Below are 23,956 nucleotides of genomic sequence, written 5' to 3'. Positions count from 1 at the left end.
AGTACACGGCATGTCATAACAATTTACAAATAATATCCAGTCCTGTCGATCTTCGCGATCGGGTGGTCATGCCACCTATATATTTTGAGACATTTAATACGATGCGTTTCTATGGTTATCAGGTATCATACTCTTTTACACATCTACAAATAAACTTTATGATAGAAAGACACGTAAGATGTTAATCAATAGATGAGGCATAGTCAACACACATGAAAAAGCACAAAATATCTTTGAGATGACCCCTTTTTGCCTGTAGGCAGCACATGCATTTCATGCCAGGTGAGTCGACGGTCCGTCGTCATACCTGGCTGAGCGACCTAATTGCCATCTATAGTCTGATCTATTGTTTTCAGCAGCTATTCGTATTTTTTCTAAGTTTTGCCCGATTTAACGAGTAAACATGCTTTTCTGGATATCCTATTACGCATCCCACTGAATGCCAAGTTAGGCCGAAGTTGGTTATTTCGACATATGCTATTTGCAGTTGTGTAAATTTTAGGGATACAGAGTAACAGCCTAAAAACAGGGTTTTTTTCTATTTCCGACAGTACTTTAGTAACTCGTCATGAACATCGCTACTTCGGATATGACAAGGAAAGAAGTGGACAATACATCACCTAGAACAACTTTAAAGCGTCAAATAGAAAAAAACAACCAAACAATATGTCATTGTTTCTTTACATAAAGAAATCTCAAATGGACTTTCAAGACAAAATATCTGACAGAAACATGAAAGTGAAAGGACTGACATTGATAAACGCTAGATTTTTCAAGCTCTTCTTCCGCCAGAAGCAGTCTCTCGAGACGAGACTTGCATTCTCTCCTCACATAAGCCATGTCTGCATCTTCCTGGATGTGCACCATGGTTCTTTCGTCCGAAGCAATGTCCATGAGCAGGATCCGCATCTCCTCCACTTGTTCCCGGAACACGTGCAGCTGTATGACCATGGGGATGACGTCGCAGAGACGCCGTGCAGCAATCTTAAAGAAATGCACTTATAAGGACTGGTTTGCTGAAAACAACATTCTCTCTCCTTATTACATGAACTACACTCTTCTAAAAAGAAACGGACAGGCGTTTTCAGCAGTCCATTTCGATATATTTTGACAGCAATCGTCGTTAAGACCATTCCTATGTTTGGATCCCGTTAATCATGTCGTGGTTGTTGGGTATTGTGCGCAAACGCATCCCAAATTGTTTTTGTAAACATTTGTCATAAAAAATGGAAACGATACATGAAAAGTGCATGCAAAAAACATTTTCTACGTAATGCACGTGTTGGAAACATGAGGAGAGACTGCGACTATAAAAGGCCAAACCAAATTTCATTACAAAATTTACGGCGTAAACGAAGATAAAACAAGTGTTTGCCACTGATGTGGCAATGTCCCCCGCCGCTAAAGAATGGAATATCTATATTTACTACTTTTTATTTTTGGGTCACATACAAGATGCCTGAAATGACTGGTGTCTGCATAATCACCCAATGTAGGCTGTCAACATACTTGAAAACATTGGGTGCAATGTTTTATGAGATATCGCCTTTAAAAAGCGGTCAAAGTATCGTGGTGACCTTGAAGATAAGGTCAAGGTCACCCAAATAAACTGGTGTCTGTGTAATACCCCAATGTAAACTGTCACCAAATTTGATGACATTGGGTACAACAGTCCATGAGATATCGCGTTAACAAGAGTTGAAAGTGTGAAAAGTGTCGTGGTGACCTCGAAAATAAGGTCAAGGTCACCCAAAGTCAACTGGTGTCTGCGTAATCCCCCAATGTAGGCTGTCACCAAATTTGAAGACATTGGGTACAACAGTCGATGAGATGCCGTGTTAAGAAGAGTTTATAAAGTGTTGTGTCGTGGTGACCTTGAAAATAAGGTCAAGGTCACCTAAATACAGTGGTGTCTGCGTAATCCCCCAATGTAGGCTGTCACCAAATTTGAAGACACTGGGTACAACAGTGCATGAGATATCACGTTAACAACAGTTTGAAAAGTGGTCAAAGTGTCGTGGTGACCTTGAAAATAAGGTCAAGGTCAGCCAAATCGACTGGTGTCTGCGTAATCACCCAATGTAGGCTGTCACCAAATTTGAAGACATTGGGTACAACATTTCATGAGATATCGTGTTAACAAGAGTTTGAAAAGTGGTCAAAGTCACCCAAATCGACTGGTGTCTGCGGACGTACGGACGCCGCTGAATACATTGTCAAAGGACATAAATGCCAATATTGAATGCTACTCACCGAAATGTCGCCATTGGACGTTTGGAAGCAGGGAAGTTCCAGTCTGCCTTTGCAAGACACTTCAACGTCCTCCATAGCACCATATCTCGATAATGGCATTGATATAACTGCTGCAATTCGACCCAAGATCGTCCCAGAAGTGGAAGATAAAGAGTGACGACTCCTGCTCAGGACCGAATCTTTAGGGTGTTTCACCTACGTCACCGAGTTGCTACAGCAACTGACACTGGAGGACAGGTGCTTGGTCTTCTAAGAATTTCCGACCAAACCATCAGAAATTTTCTGAAAGAAGTGGGAATGCGAGCATATCGACCAACTGTTAGACCTATCCTGACACGAATACTCCGACGACGACGTGTCCAATGAGTACAGGCATGGGATCAGGGGAACTGGCGACGAGTTTGGTTCAGCGATGAATCGCGTTTCTTCCTTGAACGACGGGATGGGAGAAAACGTGTCAACGAACGTTTTGCGCCGATCTGCGATCGACAGGTGGACAGATTTGGTGGAGAAATCGTACAGGTAGATGAGAGCTAGTGATGGTTCAAGGCAATCTTACAGCAAATCGCTACATCGACCAAATCCTGCGACCTCACCTCCTCCTACTTATTAACCGCCAGAGGGAGCTGTTTCAACACTCGACTCCACTGCTCGTGTGACAGGTGCGTATCTCGCCAATGCAAACGTCAATGTCCTTCCCTGGCCTTCCAAATCGCCTGATTTGAACCCAATCGACCATCTATGGAACGAACTTGATCGACGCGTCCGTAAAAAGACACTTGCAGTACTTGCCAACGCGTTGTAGGAGGAATGGCGAAGGATTCCCCAAGTAAACATCCGTCACCTTATGCAATCCCTTCCAAGGCGGTGTACTGACCCTTGTATCCACACATGTGCAGTGAGTGAACTGAATCAAGGCTGTCAATGACAACAATACATATGTTCATACGTCTGTCAAACTTCCTTCGTCTATGTTCACGTTTAATTGACTTATAAATGTACACTTAAATATGTTTAATACATTTCCTTATTTTGGGCCTGTGCGTTTCTTTTTCTAAGAGTGTATAAACACTAACGTTGACATCAATTAATTTAAAAACTTTAAAATGTTTGGATCGGCCTTTTACAATTCAACCAAACAGCATGACGTACCCAGAGTTCTGTGCACATGTACTGAATTTACGTGAATACGAGTTCCGTCATTTTTTGTCAAATTGTGCACTAAATCTCTGTTGTAACTGACAGTATGACATGCTTTTTTGAATTTGTCATCAATAGTGAAGATATGTTTTTGTATTTTATTAAAATGTAACAAACACATAAAACAAAAGTTATCCCCATAGATTCAAAATAAATCCAGGAAACATAACCTAAACAAACCTATGAAAAATGACCAGTGACTGTCGGATTATAGCAAAACCCTGTGATATCCTGGTGACATGGTGGGGGTATGGTTGGGTGGATTGAGATGGGTTGCTGGATGTTTAAGAAAATATATTAATTTATTCCAGAAAATAATGTTTACAAATAATTGGTCCTCCGGGTTTACAACCACAAAGTTGTTGGGTGGACATATATATGTTTGTCCTCAGGCATATGTGTTGTGAAAATTATTTCCTCCTATTATCGTAAAGTATTGGCTGTATCAAGTCAGAATGCAGATCTTGCCCATAACAAATATGCACGCCACCATCCAGCGATTTACTTAAAAAGGTTAAGATGTTCAATACAATAAATGACGTTGACATTTATCATGACAAGTATTGAAAGTAATCAGTCTCAGTAAACTACACAGAGTCTAACAAACTTAGTAGAAGGTCGCGTCAGCTAACCTTTGAGCGACCTATGACCGTCCAATCAAACGCGAGACGGCCGAACGAAATTAATCAATCAGACAACGGATACTATTTAGGGTTCGGCGGGACTTACAAAACGGTTTTTGGATTTTCTCTTACCCGGTCGCTGACACTGATCTCTCAACAAACGTAAATCCGCATAAAACACAGATATTTGACCTGCAGTATATACGCTTAGGGGTTTCTGATGACATGGTTACTGTGAGCTTATATTTCCGCAAGATGACATCCTGGAATATTGACAAAAACGCCATATTCAGCGACTGTTTACTCATTGTGTATCACTCGGAAGTGATCATGTGGAAAATTGCATTCGGAATCGTTCGAGGTTTCGAGGTAAACGTTCAAACGCTATGTGCAAATGTTACTGTCGCGATTTTGTTAAGCTATGTTCTGATTGGTCAATTGAAAAGGTTAGCTGACACGACCTTCTACTAGGGTTTGTTAGACTCAGTATAGAGTGTAAAGAATAATACTTAGCCGAAGTTTACTAATGAGAAAGTGCCATTTCAAATCGAGAGTCCTCGACATTAGGCATCAACTTATCACGATTGATAAAATAGCACGAGGAGGAATAGCAAACATGAAATATCTGACAAATGTTTAAAAAGATTTACCTGGTAATAGGATTTTAGACTTATCAATGCTTTGCCAACACCGTTCACATCTTCATCGTTTTGAGAGCCTGAGATAAGGAAAAAGAGACGTGTATATATCCAAAGTTAAATCAAAGTGATATGCATATACACATTCAGTATCATATGGATCCGATTCTAAGGGTATAGTGTTTATACAAATGCTATATTTAAGATTTATTACTCTGAATACATTTATATTTATACATGTTAAAACAATGCATGCATTGGCTTGATCAACACGAAAGGGTGAATGCAGACAATACAGTCTAACGAATTAAATGAAACCTTCTTTCATGGTAGCCCTATCAATATGCTAGTACCTATCTGAACGTGATATTTTGCCGCGCTCTTCTGTTTCTTTTCGTTTTCCTCCTCTTCTTCCATTCGTTTCTTCCTCTTCCTCTGCTCCTAGAGCGGATAAAATGGCTATAGTCAATGTTTATGAGTGCATTGTATACGGATTGAATATCTCTGGTGAGTAGCCAGAATGTTGAAACACAAAGACATCGTCTATGTACTCATTATTTTTACTAGGCTCCACGAATGTATCCTGATGATCTCATCAATGAGTATATCGAAATAAAATATGGCAACACTCATCGATGAAAGCAGGAAACATTTTCATCTGGTGATTATATATGATTTATAACCAATCATACGAATACTAACTGTGAACCTTGAACCAGAAGGCTGATTCATCATTCAGTATATAGGCGCTTAAGGACCCAAGACAAACCTTTCTCATAAATCACATACATGATTTCAGAAAACATAACCAGAGGGAAATTATTCTTAAACCATCCCCTGAGAGGTCAGTCAGTGGTTTGATTAATGTTTTCCACTCTCACGTAGTTCCTCCATAAAGAATATTTGGAGGTCGTATTTTTATTTTTGACTAAGCTTATTTCCTTCACATATTACTTTGAAGAAGGTAAGCAGCCAGAGTGTTGGAACACATAGATTTTGATGTGTGATGTATTACCAGTCATACCAATACTAACTTTGAACCTTGGAAATGAAGGCTGATTCAGCATTCATTATATAGTGTGACCAGAAATTATTGAGAATTTTAGCAATATGTTTAATTGGATTTCTAGTATAAACAACTTTGACCAGCTATCAAGTGCTTGGTTTTATTCAAGAGAGATAACTCCGTTAATCTTTTTTCATTAGTTTGTGAAGAGGTATCCCCCTTTGTTTACTTGCTAGCAGACGGCATTTTCAGTGATCCTCAGTATGGATGATTTAGAGAAGAGGGAGTTGATTTTAGAGTATTATAACAAGGACATCAGATCAGCTAAAGTGATTTCAAGTAGAACAGGTATCCCTTTGTCCACTGTTTATCGTGTTTTGAAAAATATTGCAAATGGACATGGCAATGAGCAGCAGGGAGGCGCAGGTAGGACCAGAAAATTGACTGTCGGTGACAGGAGACGGCTTGGTATTCTAGTTTCTAAAAACAAACGAAGGAGTTTAGAAAACTTAAGGCTGGATATGATTGATAGTGGAACTGTGGCTGTCTGTAAGGAGACAATTAGAACCGAGCTGCGTGCAGTGGGTTGGCAGAAAAGTCGAGGAATTCCATCACCGATCATGAAACCTGAACAAAAGGAGCGAAGGTTGAACTGGTGCTTACAGCATAGAAATTTTAACTGGGACAATGTGATTTTCTCAGATGAAATTTCTGTGTGTCTGTTTCCTTATACACTGAAATTCTGGACCAAACAAACTGAAAAACCATTGTATCAGCGCCCAAAGTACAGTCCGAAATTTAACCTGTGGGGTGGCATATCTTTGAACGGAATATGAACAGTGAGCGGTACACAGATATTCTCGAGGGACATTTACTTCCATCTGCTCACGTGTTCTATGGAAATGTTTGGATTTTCCATCAGGACAACGACCCAAAACATCGTTCAAAGCATTCACAGGCCTGGTTTCGGACCCAAAATATGACATTATTAGATTGGCCAAGCTATAGCCCTGACCTAAATCCAATAGAAAATGTTTGGGGACTTATGAAGGAAAGTGTCAATAAGAAAAATCTGACAAATATTGCTGAAATGAAAGAAGAGGTGGTCCGATATTGGGACAGCATGGACCACGACTTTCTAACTTCTTTGATCAGTAGTATGCCCCACCGCATTGAAGCCTGCATTACTGCCCATGGTGACATGACAAAATACTAACTGTTCACCTGTCTTTGAATTGGATGAAATAGTGTAAGATTTATATGTTTATTAAATGTACATCCATTTAGTAATTAATACTGACCACAAGTTTAAGTATTTAGTGTTGTCATTGTTATCACCATCACTTATGCTTATTGTGTGTACAGATATTTTCCAGTAGGTGACATTTGGTGCGTATCTGGAGTTAACGTGTTCCGCTTCCTGTGCTCGGAATATTAGCTGGACAAGTTGGCCAGAAATTGTGTTTTATTGTAGTATAAAGGCCAGACTGGACCCATGCGTACCTGGAATGGCTGTTGATAGCCTGTATAATTTCTTTAAAAATATAAGGTTACTATAGAAGTCTATGGGAAAACCTTTGGTGTTGAGTAACCTACAGCATCCTCTGAGGGACCAGTTTTTGTAACGATTACATTATTTGTTTTGACCACTCACGAAGTACGACGCAATACGTAGTGTCCTGAGAGTACACCAGATTCTCCATCCTGAAATACCTCAGTATTTCGTCTTTGCAACTCATTTTGGGTCTGTTTCCGAGTCTTCATTATAACTTCCTGAAACATGCAGAAAACGGAAACATTATACAAGAATAACGATGTCATATACATGGTTTCAACATCACGCATCCGATATAATAAACAGCTACATAACTGCTTTAAATGTATTTACAAGTTGATATGAAGAATCAGGGAAGAGAATTCAGGGGTATTCCCCGCCGCATCTACCTTATTGCCAACCTAAATATCTACAACAAGCTCCCCTTCACCGATATTAGAGTCCAGAAAAATGGAAAACAAACTCGTGATGTCACTCGTGATGCAAAATTTACATCCTCATCCTGAACCTTCACAACATATACTCCTTACACTTTGCTAAGGATCACATAAATTCACCACTTTACTTAAACATAGATTTATAATGTGAAATTGTATCCATTTAAAACTGGATAAATAATGATATGGTAAAACCTCTTTAGCAAACGGACATTTTAACCTAACCTTATGCATTTGATACATGAGTAACCATAAAAAAAGTTTTCATGGCACCAATCAACCATTTCGCAAATCATGGAACGAGTAATTGACAATCAAACAACACCTGTCAACAGCAGGTATGGGATGCACAAGACATACTGAAACCTAGGATTCATGCTTACCATAATTATAAGCTTACATGTAGATATTTAAACCACATCGTAGTTTTCTGTTGAATCAATGATTTGATCCTTAGCAAAGTGAGAATAGTATATCCCAAGATGCAAAAGGGCCCACGCCCGCAAACGGCTGTATATGTGTGTGCTGTAAGAAAAAATGGAAAAAGTCCCACACCACCAAATCAATCCATGTGCGTGCCTGCGTGCGTGCTTGCATGAATCCATGCATCATTCTACACACTCACTCTCTGATACTGGCTTCCAATCAACCTGTACATACCAATCACTCAGTTGTTTTTCTCATCATGCCTTGCTAACCTCTATATTGTTTTATGTACGTGAATCAGGCGTAATATTTTTTTACCCCATGTCTTTTTATTTCACCTTGTATATTATCTACACATGTAGAGAACGTTGTTTATCCGAAGAAGAATTATCACCCTTGGATATCTACTGTCTTGGATATATGATGTCTTATGGTGACATTACTCCCAGTCATAATTCGTATTTATCATATGACGGGTATAATGCTGCCAACAATGTAAAACAGCAACAAAGGAACATCATTCATCCAGTGCAAATGGCCCTGTTGAGATAAAGGTTTACGAAGCAAATGTTATGATTTCACGCTCTCTTCAGTCGTTTTGGTACTAGGTACAATTCTCTTCCTAAGATCTGCATGACCCTTTGTAATCTGCACCTCTGCTGGCACACCGATAGGAGTGTGGTCTCGTCACATAGCCTTAGCCGCAATGATATGTGTAGAACAAGTTAAGTCGAAGAGAAAGGAAACCAACAGGATGAATGTAATTGTGACATAAGATAAAGATATATTTCATTCAATGTTCATAATGTGTGCTGTCACAGGATTATTTGGTCAATAAATAATGAAACATCTTCACACTACATTACCGTGCACAACATACACATTATGAAAAGTGATTTTCACTCATATCGCTAAAACATATTGTAGAGAATAAATTACAATATGCTAAACACCTTAGCTCTCTCTGCAAAATCAGGAAATTTCTCAAAACATTTTTCTGCTAGAATCTTCAGGCTTTCTGTCGTCTTTCTATGGACCTCATCGAAGCATTGAAGTGCAGGTTGTTCCAGTTTGGAGATGTATTCCCGAGCATAACTTTCCACCAGCTCATATTTGCCCAGAAAATTACAAAACTCCCGACCTCGGGAAGCTTCCATCATCTGTTGTAACTTGGTCTTTAATGTCCGGCTCGTGGTATCTAGAAACAGGTAAATCTGTGTGTATGTCCCTTTGTTCTTCCTCATTTATTCGAATAGAACCACAGGACACGATTGGTCTAAACAAATTAAGACGAGGTACGCAGTGTCCTGATTTATTTTAAAATTTAACTACAGTTTAAGTTTACCATACCAATCGGACACTGTGTACCTTGTGCTAATTTGTATAGACCAATCGCGCCCTGTGGTTCTACGATGTAATAATATATCTTTTGAATGTTCAGGTTCATTTTATAATTTAATCGAATCGAACATGCAATAGCAATAGTGTGGGTATCTGAGGGAAGGTGGTGTGTGTGTGTGTGTGTGTGTGTGTGTGTGTGTGTGTGTGTGTGTGTTTGTGTGTGTGTGTGTGTGTGTGTGTGTGTGTTGTGTGTGTGTGTGTGTGTGTGTGTGTGTGTGTGTGAGACCCATTTCAAGATTCATGAATTAGTAATTGTTCTTTTCAACAGACAGAACTTATCAATTGATACCCATGTAATAAACACCTTTTTCAAAAGTTTGACACCACAGGAAAATACCCATAGAAACTCATTAAAGCTCCGGTAAGAAAACGTAACAAACATTCGTTCATTTATCCTCGGAAAACTTACTAACAAGAATTTCTTGTACAATACACCTGCTGGTTACCCTTTACTGTGCTGAAATGCACATTTCCGTCATATTTTGTATAAATATAGTGTACTGAACTAGGACATGTTTGTAATAAGGCTAAGCATGTGGCTATGAAAGTTCTCTGGTGGTTTTTAACTATTTGTTTTCTTTCAAATTGATAGTAGAGTTTTTGTTGATATTGATACCTGGTTGTTCCCGCACAGCACATTTATGCAGATCTGCGAATGACCGACGAGCATCGCTGAAGAGGTTGTTAATCGTTTGCGGAAACTTGTTGTCATTACAGCGTTCTCCATTCGCCAAGGAGGTGGTAACCCTAATAAACTCGGTGACCATCTGTCAAAAGCATCTCCCTCATGTCAAGCTAAGCATACGATAACGTATATACACCATTTGAGCTAACCGTAGAGGCTTAATCGGACTGTAAAAGGAAAGAGTTATAATTAACTGGCCTTAAACAGTTATATTCTGTTGCTAATATCTGTGTATTTCTATTCGCGAATTACAGAACTCAATACATCTTGTATGGCAAGAATATTGTTACGAGTGCAGTTAAGCCCCATTCTCTGATGTACCTGGAGAGCCATCTGACGTTTTTCTGAGGCTGTTTGTGGAGGATCCTCTCCGAGCTCATGCAACTTCCGCTCCGTCTCAAGGAGTTTGCGGCGTATATCCTCCTTCAGTTCCGGTAACAGTTTCTACAACATTGTTCATGAGCTGTGTTAACAACAAACCTGTTGGAAAGTGTATGAATGGCCTCAGCACAAAATGTCAAAACATACTTTTGAGTCATGGTCATAGTTGCAAAGAACTTTACAGAAAAAGAATCAGTTGAGTATTTACGTATCATACATGTGTCTTGTATTTTAGGCAACCATAATCAATTCCCAACAGTTAGGGTAATCGAGAAGCTTTACACTTTTGAATCTAAAATCCCAGATATATAATGAGAGAGTACACGTGAAAAGAATATTTCAGAAAAGCTGTTCTATATATACCTTGATGTGTTTCTTTAGTTCACGTGACAGTCGCCGTGATAGGTTGGGGATTCCCCACTGAGAAGGTCCCAAAGAGCTGGAAAATGTGAAACATAACAATAATTCTTTATCAAATCAAATGAATGTTTCAATACGCGTGGTGTTTCGCTAACTATATTTTTTTTATAATTACATATTTCAATCGTGTTATCCAAACCCGAAATTAAACGGAAGTAGACAATGAAATGCAGTCACATCAAGTGTGGTATAGGTATACTGGTCTGGCGTGTCAACCGCACATGTGTTTTAACTTTAGATGTACAAAGTCGAGATATGTCGCATGCATTTCACTGGTATTACTACACTACCTGAAATGTCTGTGACTTTTAAAGAAATCTTCTTCTACATCCAGTGCATGTTTCAAAGACTGGCCTTCCGATATAGCCTCCTGACCTCGACACTTGACAATGATGTAGCCCTTGGACAGTGTGAACTCCATGTTGTTCAGGATCCTCATTACACCGGTCTCGGCTCCCCTGTCCAGCAAATCCGGCTTAGTTAGAACCCCTGCACAGATTCATTTACCCTTTGACTACATAGCGACATCAGGTAATCGTCACATGTACAACGTACACGAAAGCGTAAGGTACAATAATAGTCATCTTTTCTTTTAATATCGCTTATGAAACATTAAACAATGTTGAACCCAATCATCATCATGTGTACATGAAAGTATATTGACAAATTTGGAGATATGTTATATTTGGGATTACACCTTCTCAATAAAGCACAGATTCTAGTACATTTGGGGTTGAGTCCCATGGCAGATTCGAATCCCAGACTCAAAATTCATAGCTTTATGCCATGCGTTTATGTTCGTACCCAGAGTTCTTCCACCTTCGTCATCAAATTCCTTAGCCATTTTGAGCGCTTCACAAGTAGCTATATCGACATTACACTGTAGAACAGCAAGTATGATAGTCTCCTGGCGCTCAATATATTGACGGATCATATTTTTAATCTGAAAAGAAGAAAATAACGTTTTTAGTATAATTCATTGTTTATAATGTTAAAAACTCGATGTTCCCAGAGTGTTGTATACTGCTCATGGGATATAGATATTAGCATAAAATACACAGGTGTCTACAGATATATTGGGCAACTATTCTTGAAAATGTATTCTGATTGTTCGAATGGAGATATTAAATGGTAATAACAATGAAACGTCTCATTTACCATCTGATTCACTGGATGACACCATTGTGACATCCATATAAACTGCTATATACATATCCATGTTTTAAATAAATATTTGAAATGATACGTTCTCAACCTTATTTCGACAAGGGTGTTGATAAGAATTGGTACAATTCTGGGAATATGTGCAAACCCTAATTATTTCTGATGGAATTACATGTTTAGAAAATGAGTATTACTGTGATGACATCTTACCCTCGCTTCGATATCAACCGGCTGACCCTCGACAGCGTTCCTTGCGATACCTGGCAGGTCTATGACGGTAAGGTCAGGGACATCTGATGACGTCACTTCAAGCGTAATGAGTTCATCACTAATTCCCTTGGCGCTATCGGTCATTTCCTTCTGTGCTGCATGCATGGAACATATCAAATGCATATTTCAAGAGAAACGACAACATCCCTGGTAGAAATCTAAGTAAACAGAGTTGAAACCTTGCCGATTGATGAATCAGACAAAAATGTAGTTTCCATACTGACACGCAGTTAGTATACTAGTATATGTACGCGAAAATATTACTTGAATAAGTTTCAATTGTACAGTTATTCCACATCCAAACCAATATATTTGTTTCCCAACTTGATGTTTAGTTAATATTGCGAAAACACATACAAAACAGTACGTTTCATTGTTTAACAACCTTTCCGCACAAGATCTCCGACGCTCTCTCTGTTCAGGATGACTTCCTGGTGGGGCTCATCATGCTTGTCCGTATACATTATCTTTCCCTCCCACTTGTCCTCATCCTCTGAGTGCTTCATCCGCATCTCCAACGGGCACCTTGTCACAATACCTACAAACACGAATGCATGTTTATGTTTTGTTACTCCCCTTCGACTTCCTATTAACTGCCAGCAGGGAAGCAGCCGTAAAAACAACAGTTGCGAAGATCGAAAATGAACTGTCTATTACAAAAGATATCGATTCAGCTTATGATGAACAAGTATAATTAATTCACACAGAATTAGAAAATAAAGCCCCACGGAAAAATCTGTACAAACATAAAGCTGTGAAAGAGAAATGTCATACTAAATCTTACTGGAATGATCAATTTCAAGAAGAATGGAATAAAGTTAACTATGCAGGAAGGAGATGGCTGAAATGTAAAGGATCCAACCCAATGAAGAAAAACTTTAAACATAATTTGCAATCTGCACGAATAACTTTGATACATCACACAAGAAATATAAACGCCCATTTCAACTGGACAAACAGGAATCACTCTCCTTACTTTTCGACCTACATTTCGATGGTGACTTTTAGACAGAAATTGGTAAATTGGGACTGGCGAATGATGGCAAGAATCAAATTCCTCTTGAAATGTGAAAATGTTGAGGTAATTTCAGATGTTCAAATGATATTGGAAAAATGAAAGAAACAATGATATAATGCACAGCCAACAGATGTTTTTTTATGATGAACATGTGATGAAAATCTGATGTCCCAACTTGAAGCAACTGATAGCAATAATGATACACCTTTAGACGATCCAATCACCTTAGGTGAAGTGAGAGCAGCAGCGACAAAAGCTAAGAAACACACGGCAACCGGTGTAGATGAAATACTAGCAGAAACTCTGCAAAATGACAATAGTACACTCTTATCACATAAGATATTAAAGTACTGCTTTCAGCATGGGTTAACATCTGCAGTGTGGAGACAAGGAATAATTAACCCTATAATTTAACCTGGGAGCACTGACGTACATGCGCCATCAACCTACAGAGGAATTACACTCCATTCAGTCCCTTGAAAAATATTTTGTGATAATATTAAACCAGAAAATTTATAAATGGTAGGAAGAAAATGACTTGCTAGTTGATGAACTATGCGCAGTTGTCTTGGTCATATATACTAGCCACATAAAAAAACTGGGCACACAGAACATTCCTTCAGAATTGGAATACAACACAGACAAGATGAAATGATGTCGACACTTTATAAGCTGAAGTATCGAGCCACAACAACATGTCAAGAGAACATGAACAATATCCGTAACGATGACGTCAGAAGTTCACAATTGTGTAGGGGGTCACACCTCGAAGTCACAGTCAATAACGGGTATGGCCATTATGCTCGTGAAGCACAGCAGTGCATCGACGACGCATAGATAAATGAACATTGAAGGCCTGGGGAATGGTTTGGGACGTGGTCACTGCCGTCTGGAACCTGTGTCTGAGATCAGTCACACGCATCCATCTGTCCTGTCTTGGCGTCGTTACTCGGGGACGCCCAGAACATGGGTGGTCGGCGACGTCATTACTGTTTCCCTAACGCCTGACAAATGCAGATATCGTGTTACGATGGCATTGGAAATGTGCTGCCACCTGTTGTTGGCTCATGCCTGCTCGAACCATTCCAATGGCTTCATGACGTTGAGCAGATGTTAATCTTGGCTTGATGTGCATGTGACTTTTCATGTGAATTTGTGAACGTTTGAATGAGCAAAGATCAAGCTTTCGACAGTGACAGCAATTTCTGGGTTGCACGTGCAGTAACACATTACAAGTCCATAGGCCACCATCAATGACGTCACGTCGCCTGGCACCTGCATGAGCGTTTGATTGTCTCCAATACTTGCTATGTTCACACCTTTATTTATGTATGAAGACACTGTCTGAATATCTTTATATTTTCTGTGTGCACAGTTTCTTTATGTGGCCAGTATATATACTCTGTACACAGTTGTCAATAACAGAAAAGGGTCGAAACAAAGTACGTTTCCTTGTTTTTTATTGACTCGAGGAAAGCGTTTGACAATATCAACCGTGAACGTTTATGGTATAAACTTAACAATCGAGGATGGCAAGGCCCTCTCATGCATTCAATCTAAGTGTATGAAGGCTGGTGAAATGGCCCACAGTACATTTACAAGACTGTATGAAGCTGTTGTAAAACCTGTTCTTCTGTATGGAACAGCCCTCTGGGGATTGACAGAGCACAGCTGCATTAATTCTGTACAAAACCGAGCATGCCACTTCTTATTTGGTGTACCTAAATCTACATCTGGATGTGCCGAAATGGGATGGAACAGTTGCCTTCAGAAAAGAATTGAAGTACATGTATTCAGATTGTATTCAAGACTTACTCCACAGAATAGTAATCTACTAAATTGTGTTCTTTCATGGTTTCGTCGTAGAAGGAAGTCGTATTTGTCACGAGTTATCTCCCTTGCTCACAAACCTACATTCAACCTGGACTTGATGAGTTGGAATAGTGTGAATGATTCCAACAAAATGATTAAACAGCAGTTGAACAGCAAATTTGATGATGAATTGTGATTTAAAGAACTGCGGACCGATAAAAAAGTTTACAAAGGGCATTAAATTGAGGACATATCGGACATTCAAGAAAGATAGGGTACCATATCTTTGTTGCTCAATGCCAAGATATAAAAGTAAAGGGTTAGATAACTTTCGATGCGAGACTATACCTCTGACCACAGAAACTGGACGCTATAGCAGACCTGTAACCCCACTGGACGAGCGCCGCTGTCCGTTCTGTGATGTGACCGAGGACGAAACACGTTTTCTGATAGACTGTCCCACTTACGAAGATATCAGATATGAACTTTTGAAAGATAATTCCGTGATACCATATTTCACAAATCTCACTTCACCCGAAAAACGTATCTACTTAACGCAAATATTGAAATTCAAAAAAAGTTAGGAGATGCCCTATTGCTAGAAGACGTAATCTTGTAAATTAATCTGTAATCTACTATTTTAATTGTACGTTTTTAATTGATTTTAAAAATAAGTTATGTGCAGCATGTGTAATGTTAATTATTTTTATGGTCCTGTAACGTTTTATGTATGTACATACATGTATTTGCATGAATGAATGATGCATGATGAATTCTTGAAATGTTATCAGCCTATGTATGTGATTGTAAGTTTAGTTAAATGGGGAAATGTGTAAGAGTATGCGTGCGTGGGTGGTAGTGTGTGTGGGGTGTGGGGGTGGAAGGGTGGGGGTATAGTGTAGTAGTGGGTGGGGGTGTAGTTGGGGGTGGGGCTTGTGGATATGTGCAGTGGTGATGGATATGCTAGATTTTAGCATTCATTTGGTGTGTATGTTGAGGTAAAAGGTCTGAGTTGGCTTAACAGTTTAGTTGGGGCGGTGGGGTAGCCTAGTGGTTAAAGCGTTTGCTCGTCATGCCGAAGACCCGGGTTCGATTCCACACATGAGTACAATGTGTGAAGCCCATTTCTGGTGTCCCCCGCCGTGATATTGCTGTAATATTGCTTGTTGTATAGGGGTTACTTGAGCAATTTATCGTCCATTTTGAATTTATAATGAGACACCTGGACACCTGGTGTGTCTATTGTTAGATGGTGAGTCTTTGTCTCAGGTCTATAGTGAGATCTATGGTGTGAACATCTGGTGTGTCTATTTTTAGATGATGAGTCTTTGTCTCAGGTCTATTTTTAGACTCGGGTGGGTATATAAAGTCCCCCCCGAACAGTCCTCCATATCATTCTGACTTCAGTCGGGCTACGTACGGATCTTATGTTCTTGACTCTACTGATAGCTGTTTACCTCGAAGATGGAAGCCGTTCACCGTGAGAGTTGTGATAACGAAGCCCTGTTAACACTTCCAAATCCCAGATGCCATTTACATCTAGGGGACGACGTCTATGTGACAGCCAAGACATGGAATGGAAAACTAGAAATTCATGTGAGGAAGTACGAAGTATACCCGAGTGGCAAGTGCTACCCAACCAAACGAGGCATTGTGCTTACCTTGAAACACTGGCTTGAAGTGTCTAGTGTTCACGTGCAGCTGAAACAGCAGGGAAGGTACTCACACGTCCATGTTGGAGGGAACATGTACGTTTCCTGGGACGACAATGGTATTGATGTGCGACAGTGGGAGAATGATCAGAAAAGTGGTAGAGTGATACCTACCAACCAATGTATTCTGTTGTCCCTAGATCAGTGGGAAAAGCTGGTAGATTGTGTAAGAGTCATGTCAGACTTTGTGCCAGAACTGAAGGACATGGTACCCTGTATGCTTCAGGACGATCATCAAAACCAGATGGGATACTTCCAGTGTTCCTTTTTGCAACCCTAGTGACTACAGTTACTGGGTGTAAAGCCATTCTTGGTTTAGACGTTGTACTGTGCGGACGTGTTACCATAGGACCATGGATGTGTGTGGACATTACCCATTCGACAAGACACTCGATTGCTGTGCAATCAAGACTGAATGGACTTCATTCCAGAAAAGACTCGATTCGTTTAAAGACTGGCCAGTGCAGATGAAACAGAGTCCTAGTCACATGGCTCAGGCAGGATTTGTGTACTTAATCAGAGGGGGACGCTTGCAAGTGTTTTCAATGTGGTCTCATTCTCAAGAACTGGGAAGTAGATGATGATCCCTGGGCCGAACATGAAAAATGGTCTCCAGATTGTCCGTATTTGGCCCTGGTGGGAGTACCTCAGAAAGAGGTGACCCGTTGGGGTAGTCATGTGGATTTGCAACCAAGAGTGTGATGTAAAATGTGTGACTATTGGAAATAAATCAATGTTAAGAGTATGTCTGCCTTGGTTGTCTATGTATAGTATAAATAGAGGTTGACTCAATACTAATCTCACTGAGATCCCAACCGCGATAAGAGTTTGTTTGCTTGAAATAGTATGGCTAGGTACGTGTTGAAGCATTACGAATTTTTTAAGGTTCATGTTAATGTTTCAAGACATTGAGGAGATTCGACAAGACATCTTAGAAATGAACAGAGAACAGATTCTTGCCATCAATGGTATTATCAATAGGTTATTAAAGGGAAGATTACCAGTGACTCGATATGAAAGGCGTCGTTTCCTGAGGAAAAATGATAGAAATAACTATCTAGCGGTGTTACGAAGATTAGTTCACCCCCTGTGGACGACAGACAGTAGGTGGAAGAGTCTTTTTTGCCAGCAACATGCCAATCGTAGTATTTGTTTTGAAACCACAGTTTGTCAATGCACTTAGAGATGAGGCCATTCAAAATGCCTGGTTGTATGATAGAGCATTGGCTTAGTATGTTTGGTACACCTGGTTTAGTTTGTCATAGTAGTGCATCCGAACCATCCTGGCAGCGACGTTGAAAGCTATACCAAGCCCAAGGTCAATGAAGATATCTATATAACAGGCCACAAGGACTATCTAACTTCATTTAGCCGTGGACCAGTGACAGTGACGCATCACCTCAGACCGCTCCCGTTTTCATCATGAATAATCCACGATACAAACTCTTCGTGCGGATGCCGAAAAATGGACACGATTTTACATGCTCAGGGCTGAAGGGAAAGGGAGACCCTTATCATTCTATAACACGTGGAGGAGAAAAATCTGCCATGTTGTCTGTTGAACGATATTTGGAACTGTATGATCCAGAGTGGAAGAAAGACAAACAAAACCAGAAACCACAGAACAACCTAAGATTAATTTCGTTACCCCTACTCAACAAGTGGTCGAACAAGCTAAAGCCAAGTTAAAGAGAGAAAGGAAAGTGCCGTCAATAGGGAAAACACAAAGCGAATGAAAACATATTTTTAAATAGAGACAAAAGGCTAAATGTGTCATTTGTAGTAGGACTGTTGACGTGTGAACATTATTATGCATCCCTGTCCCGTATGCTCCAAACAATATGTTTGGGCTCATGACTTGTCCCGTCATATTCGAACAAAACATCCAAAGATATCAAGCAGCAGCAGCAGCAGCAGCAGCAGCAGCCGTCACAACCTCTCCTCCTCCTCCTCCTCCACAGCAGCAGCAGCAGCAGCAGCAGCAGCCACATTCGTCAGAAAGTATTACCCAGTCATTGGAAGAATGTAGACTGATTCACCCCTTCACCATGATTGTCTCAGGGCCAACCTCCTGTGGGAAAACCTACTTAGTAAAACAGATTCTAGAAAGGATGAACATTAAACCTTATCCTGAACGTATTATATGGCTCTACAAACGATGGCAGCCCTTGTATAATGCCATTCAAACCCATGTTTATCCCTATGTGGAATTTCATCAAGGCATTCCTTCTGATCTGGAAAAGGATACATTTCTAGACCCCAGTGTGGTGAACGTGGTTATCCTCGATGACTTAATGTCTACTGCCAGCAAAGATCCACGCATTACAGATCTGTTTACGGAAGGAAGTCATCATCGTAATCTCTCAGTGATCGCCTTGAACCAGAATTTGTATTTCAGTAAGGATCCCACACAACGAAGAAACTGTCATTATCTGCTTCTGTTCAACAACCCTATCGATCAACAACCCATCATGACTTTGGCCAGGCAAATGTATCCAGGTAACACAGACCATTTCATGGAGCCGTTTCAAAGGGCTACCCAGAAGCCTTATGGCTACTTGTTGGTTGATCTAAAACCCCAAACACCTCCCCATAGGCGACTTTGTCCCAATGCATTCAGCTTAAAAGGACACCTCCAAGCCAGGACAATTCAGTCCGAGTTAGATGTTCAGCGTGAGCAGACGTGTGAAGACAACCTCACAACCATGCCGTCTTGTGATGCCTGTGGACTCGTGTTTCAAGATGTGCAAGATTTGCAAAAACACAGAAGAAACTGGTGTCCCGAAAAGTCTTCAGTGGGTCCTCCTGGGATACCCCAAGTGAAAAGGCAGTGGGAGGAAGACAACAACTTCTCACCTGTAAAGAGACCACGTCCTCTGGTGGATTGTGACTATTGTGGTCAAGTGTTTAGCACTAACCATAACTTACAAAGACATTTACACGATAAACAATGTCCTGAAATGGAAAATGAGGACGATGATGTTGAATCATTAAGCGATGTCACACATGGCAACAGGAAAAATAAGATGGCTGATCTCGAAGAGCAAGGTATAAGACAAATGTATTCACGTACGCGTGAGCTGAATAAAGACTTTTTGGATGAGAAACGACAGCTGTACATAAAAAGAGGTTTAAACGAAGACATGATTCAAGCCAAACTGAACAAATTGATCTGGAGCACGTTTAAAGAGACGTATGCCCGATTTATTACTTATCTGTACCATATGCAGTATGGTCCAAAGACACAAGGAATACTGAAACAAGTAAAAGACACAAATAATATGTATCATGAAGTGATTTCAAAATTGTACCAATATAAGTCTTGGGTCGAAGGCATGACCGAAGATGAAGACATAACATCTGATGAAGAGAGTGAAGGACAGGTGGATGATGATGAAGGGTAATAAGACAACAGATGTAAAGTAGGCATTTGGGAGAGCTCCTATCCTAATGTCTACTCATTTGAAACAGAGCTAATAAACAATGAAATCTGTATATCTCTCTTGTTTCTTAATGTATTGTACCTCTGGGTTACCCTTCAGTAACCCATGCTTGTCATAAGAGGTGACTAACGGGATCGGGTGGTCAGGCTCGCTGGCTGACACATGGGAGATGGTGTAGAATGACGCTCATGCTGTTGATCACTGGATTGTCTGGTCCAGGCTCGATTATGTACATTATGTACAGACCACCGCCATAGAGCTGCTAAGAGTGTACTAGACTCACTGAATGTATTGCTGGAGGATTGACATAAAACAATTGTTGTACAATTCTTGGTTTTTATAATACCAATTTCAACCCTATTTCTCTGAATCCACGAAAATGTTTAACATGATCATACTAGTATCAGACATACAAGTTTCAGTTTAATCGTCATTCCTGTTGATTGAATACAATGTAACAACTGTTTCAGTTCATGGTATTGAAGATAACAACTGTTACAGTTCATTGTATTGAATACAACAACTGTTACAGTTCATTGTATTGAATACAACAACAGTTTTAATGATCTGTAATGAATATATTTATATAAATATATATATAAACGGTTTATAAATACATAAGCTATTACACTAGTGTTGTAAAGCCATTTTTGGTCTACATAACCGTTTTGGACATGTAGCCGGTTTGGACATGTAGCCATTTTGAGTCAGAACCGTTTGCGAACCGGTTTGATAGACCCTTTTGCGAACCGGTTTGGCAGAAGCGGTTTTAGGCAGGGGCTGTTGGCGCCAAGCTTGAATGCTCTTTGTTCACCGCCGTGTGCAGCCGGTATGTTGTGCTGTGCGTGTTTAGGTATTCTGGCGGTTTCATGACCGTTTAAAACAGCACAGTAGGTGTGGAATTTATGTGATGGATCATTCTCTATTCTAATTTGTGAGTATTTTTGCGTATGAACGTATTGTGTGAATAATGTTGTTGACGACAGTATCGTGAGTACACATGTTAACAATGCGAGTACATCTACGCACTAAAATTGGTTTTATGCAAGCTATAGTTTAGAAAAAACGATGAATCTAGGAAAAGGTTCTGACTATATGTGTTTTTATTGTGTTGGGATTTAATGATTCGTGGCAAACGGGAGTCATGTCAACTTTCTATCGATCGTATCCTGTGTGTGTATCAGGCTGTGTTTATTCATGTGATTGTGTGTGAGTTTTAAAGTAGGCTCATGGTATATACGAGTCATGTGTAATCAACTATCTATAGGTTGTATTCTGTGTATCGGGCTGTATTTATTCATATGATTATGTGGGATTTTTAAAACGTAAGTTCATGGTGACTCGTTCTACATGGGATACTTTGGTGAGAAGCATGCTGTGTGTGATTTCGCTATGAGTTTCAACATTTCACTCAGTTTTTCATCGGCGGGCATGGCTAGGACTTTGTTATTTGTTTAAATCTATTTATTTATCATTTTTTCAAAATGGCGGCGGGGGACGCGGTCTATGACCTGGTTTCTTCAATGGGCGTGAAGGCCGTCATGCTTATCGGTTCATTGAACGTAGGGAGAGGCAATGTTATGGCAGAATGAACATGGCACACCTCACTCGGAGGCTGTCGTAAATTAAAAGAAAGTATTAACATGGACACTCGGTAACATGTATTTGAAGTTATTTATTTTTCACTCCATTATACGCTTGTTTTCTTAATCTTCATGCTTGGGTGGGAGAGGGATTCCTTCCGTAAACATAGCTTTGAATGGCTGTAGGTCGGACTTACGGGTGGGCAAATGAGTCATTCATTGTTGGAGTACAGTATGAATCAATCTGTTTCTTCACATGAATGGGTTACTTGTTCCAACCCCTCTAAACATCTAGATTTACCACCACTGTTTGCCTCAACAATGGATATGATGAACAGAGGTAAGTTGACTTCATGTACACTCGTCTTTATCCCCAACACTCGTTCAATCTGATGATGATGTAAATTTTAATCTGTGTTACAATGTATTCTGTGTTACAATGTAAGGACTGAAGGTAGGACGTTGTATACATTTGAATTTCACATTTTAATAGTTATAGTTAGTCAGACGGGAATTGATACTGCGATAACGGGCGCTCGCTTTGAGATAAAAGAGAAATACACTGTTAGTATAATGTGTAGTGATTCTATTGTATAATCCAAAGATGTTTTGTAATCCAGTGAGAAATATACACAATGTTTAATTACTCCAGAGATGTGTAGTTGAGAGGCTGAGCTATTGAAAATATGAACCCAGTGAATCACATAGTATAATCCAAGGTTGATTAGTAATACCATAAGAAATACACTGGTATATCCACAATGTGTAATCACTAGGTGTAGTGACTGAAACACTGTATGGAGGGCTGTTCAGGGGGACCTTTTATTATTCTAAAAATAGACACACCAGGTGTTCACACCATAGATCTCACTATAGACCTGAGACAAAGACTCACCATCTAACAATAGACACACCAGGTGTCCAGGTGTCTCATTATAAATTCAAAATGGACGATAAATTGCTCAAGTAACCCCTATACAACAATTGCTAAAAGCGGCGTAAAAACCAAACTCAGTCAGTGAGCCACTTCATTGTATATTCCTGCTTGATAACGCTACAACAATATGTACATAAACGTCGCGAAATGTAAGACTCAAAGTTTATCCATAAAGCTGGTCATTATTGACCCAGGTAGATGCTAGACACCGACATGCTCAAGGTACATCGGGCCCTTTTCAAACTTGCCCGAGATGACCATGACCAACAAATATTTATATCACAATGTATTTGTCAAGCTTTCAACATGCCAAACCAAAGTTCGTGTTAATTGATTTTGATGTACAAATGTACCTTCCGTGCGCCCATTTGCTTTTACAAGTCATTGTAGTTAAAAGACTTACCCGTTCCTCTTGGAAGTTGTACGCCAGAGATTGCTTCAAGAACAGAGCTCTTGCCGGCACTCTGGTCCCCGATGACGGCGACGGCGGGAAGGTTGATGTCTCTGTCCAGACCATACCCACGTAATTTGTCGACCAGGTCTATCAGGGGGCGCACCTCAGCATCGAAGGACGAGGCTAAGGCTTTCGTTCTCCCCTCTGGCGGCACTATAGTCTTTGCCTCTGAGGAAAGGTTGACATATTATCAGCGAGTGACTGATTGAACCTGAACTTTGGTTCTATCATAGGATATCTGCTCCAATTAGGAGGAAGTAGAAAGATCTAATTTAGAGGTTTATACCCTTATAATGCAATAGCATTTCCGTATTAAGGAATGAAGCAACATTAAAACAAAAAGCCCTATGGTCATACAGTACATTCAGGTTGGTGAGACGCCAAAAGTCAATTCATTTCAGTTTGAAACAAACAGCCACATGCCTCTAGCTTCTGTAATAACAGAGACAGCACTTGGTTTACATACATACTTTTATTCTGAAAAGAATATGGTTTGGTAAACATGAAAAACTTTGCTTTTATTAATACCTTAATATAG

The 23,956-nt window shown here is 39.9% G+C and overlaps 1 protein-coding gene and 1 long non-coding RNA gene across 2 annotated transcripts in view; one reads left to right on the top strand and one right to left on the bottom strand.

Annotated features, from left to right (window-relative positions):
* Window positions 1–877: 877 nt before the first annotated feature.
* LOC124271997 (interferon-induced GTP-binding protein Mx-like) overlaps window positions 878–23,956 on the bottom strand; it is a 44,633-nt gene continuing 21,554 nt past the window's right edge. The window contains exons 3-15 of the mRNA XM_046707169.1: window positions 23,368–23,586; window positions 12,845–12,997; window positions 12,400–12,554; window positions 11,830–11,968; window positions 11,316–11,514; window positions 10,969–11,044; window positions 10,546–10,668; window positions 10,156–10,306; window positions 9,092–9,336; window positions 7,375–7,493; window positions 5,068–5,155; window positions 4,727–4,794; window positions 878–984 (exon numbers count right to left, since the gene is read on the bottom strand). Of these exons, the coding sequence (XP_046563125.1) occupies window positions 5,068–5,155; window positions 7,375–7,493; window positions 9,092–9,336; window positions 10,156–10,306; window positions 10,546–10,668; window positions 10,969–11,044; window positions 11,316–11,514; window positions 11,830–11,968; window positions 12,400–12,554; window positions 12,845–12,997; window positions 23,368–23,586 (1,667 nt within the window). The 3' untranslated portion in view covers window positions 878–984; window positions 4,727–4,794. The remainder of the gene's footprint in view (window positions 985–4,726; window positions 4,795–5,067; window positions 5,156–7,374; window positions 7,494–9,091; window positions 9,337–10,155; window positions 10,307–10,545; window positions 10,669–10,968; window positions 11,045–11,315; window positions 11,515–11,829; window positions 11,969–12,399; window positions 12,555–12,844; window positions 12,998–23,367; window positions 23,587–23,956) is intronic.
* LOC124271999 lies at window positions 13,527–15,970 on the top strand. The gene is made up of 3 exons (XR_006897197.1): window positions 13,527–14,048; window positions 14,385–14,388; window positions 14,870–15,970. It is a non-coding gene; the product is annotated as an uncharacterized LOC124271999 (long non-coding RNA).

Source organism: Haliotis rubra, unplaced genomic scaffold (assembly GCF_003918875.1).
Source record: "Haliotis rubra isolate DU_JTF1 unplaced genomic scaffold, ASM391887v1 Scf165, whole genome shotgun sequence".
NCBI lineage: Eukaryota > Metazoa > Mollusca > Gastropoda > Lepetellida > Haliotidae > Haliotis > Haliotis rubra.
The sequence above is the reverse complement of the archived record's forward strand: the minus strand, read 5'-3'. Positions and strand labels throughout refer to the sequence as shown.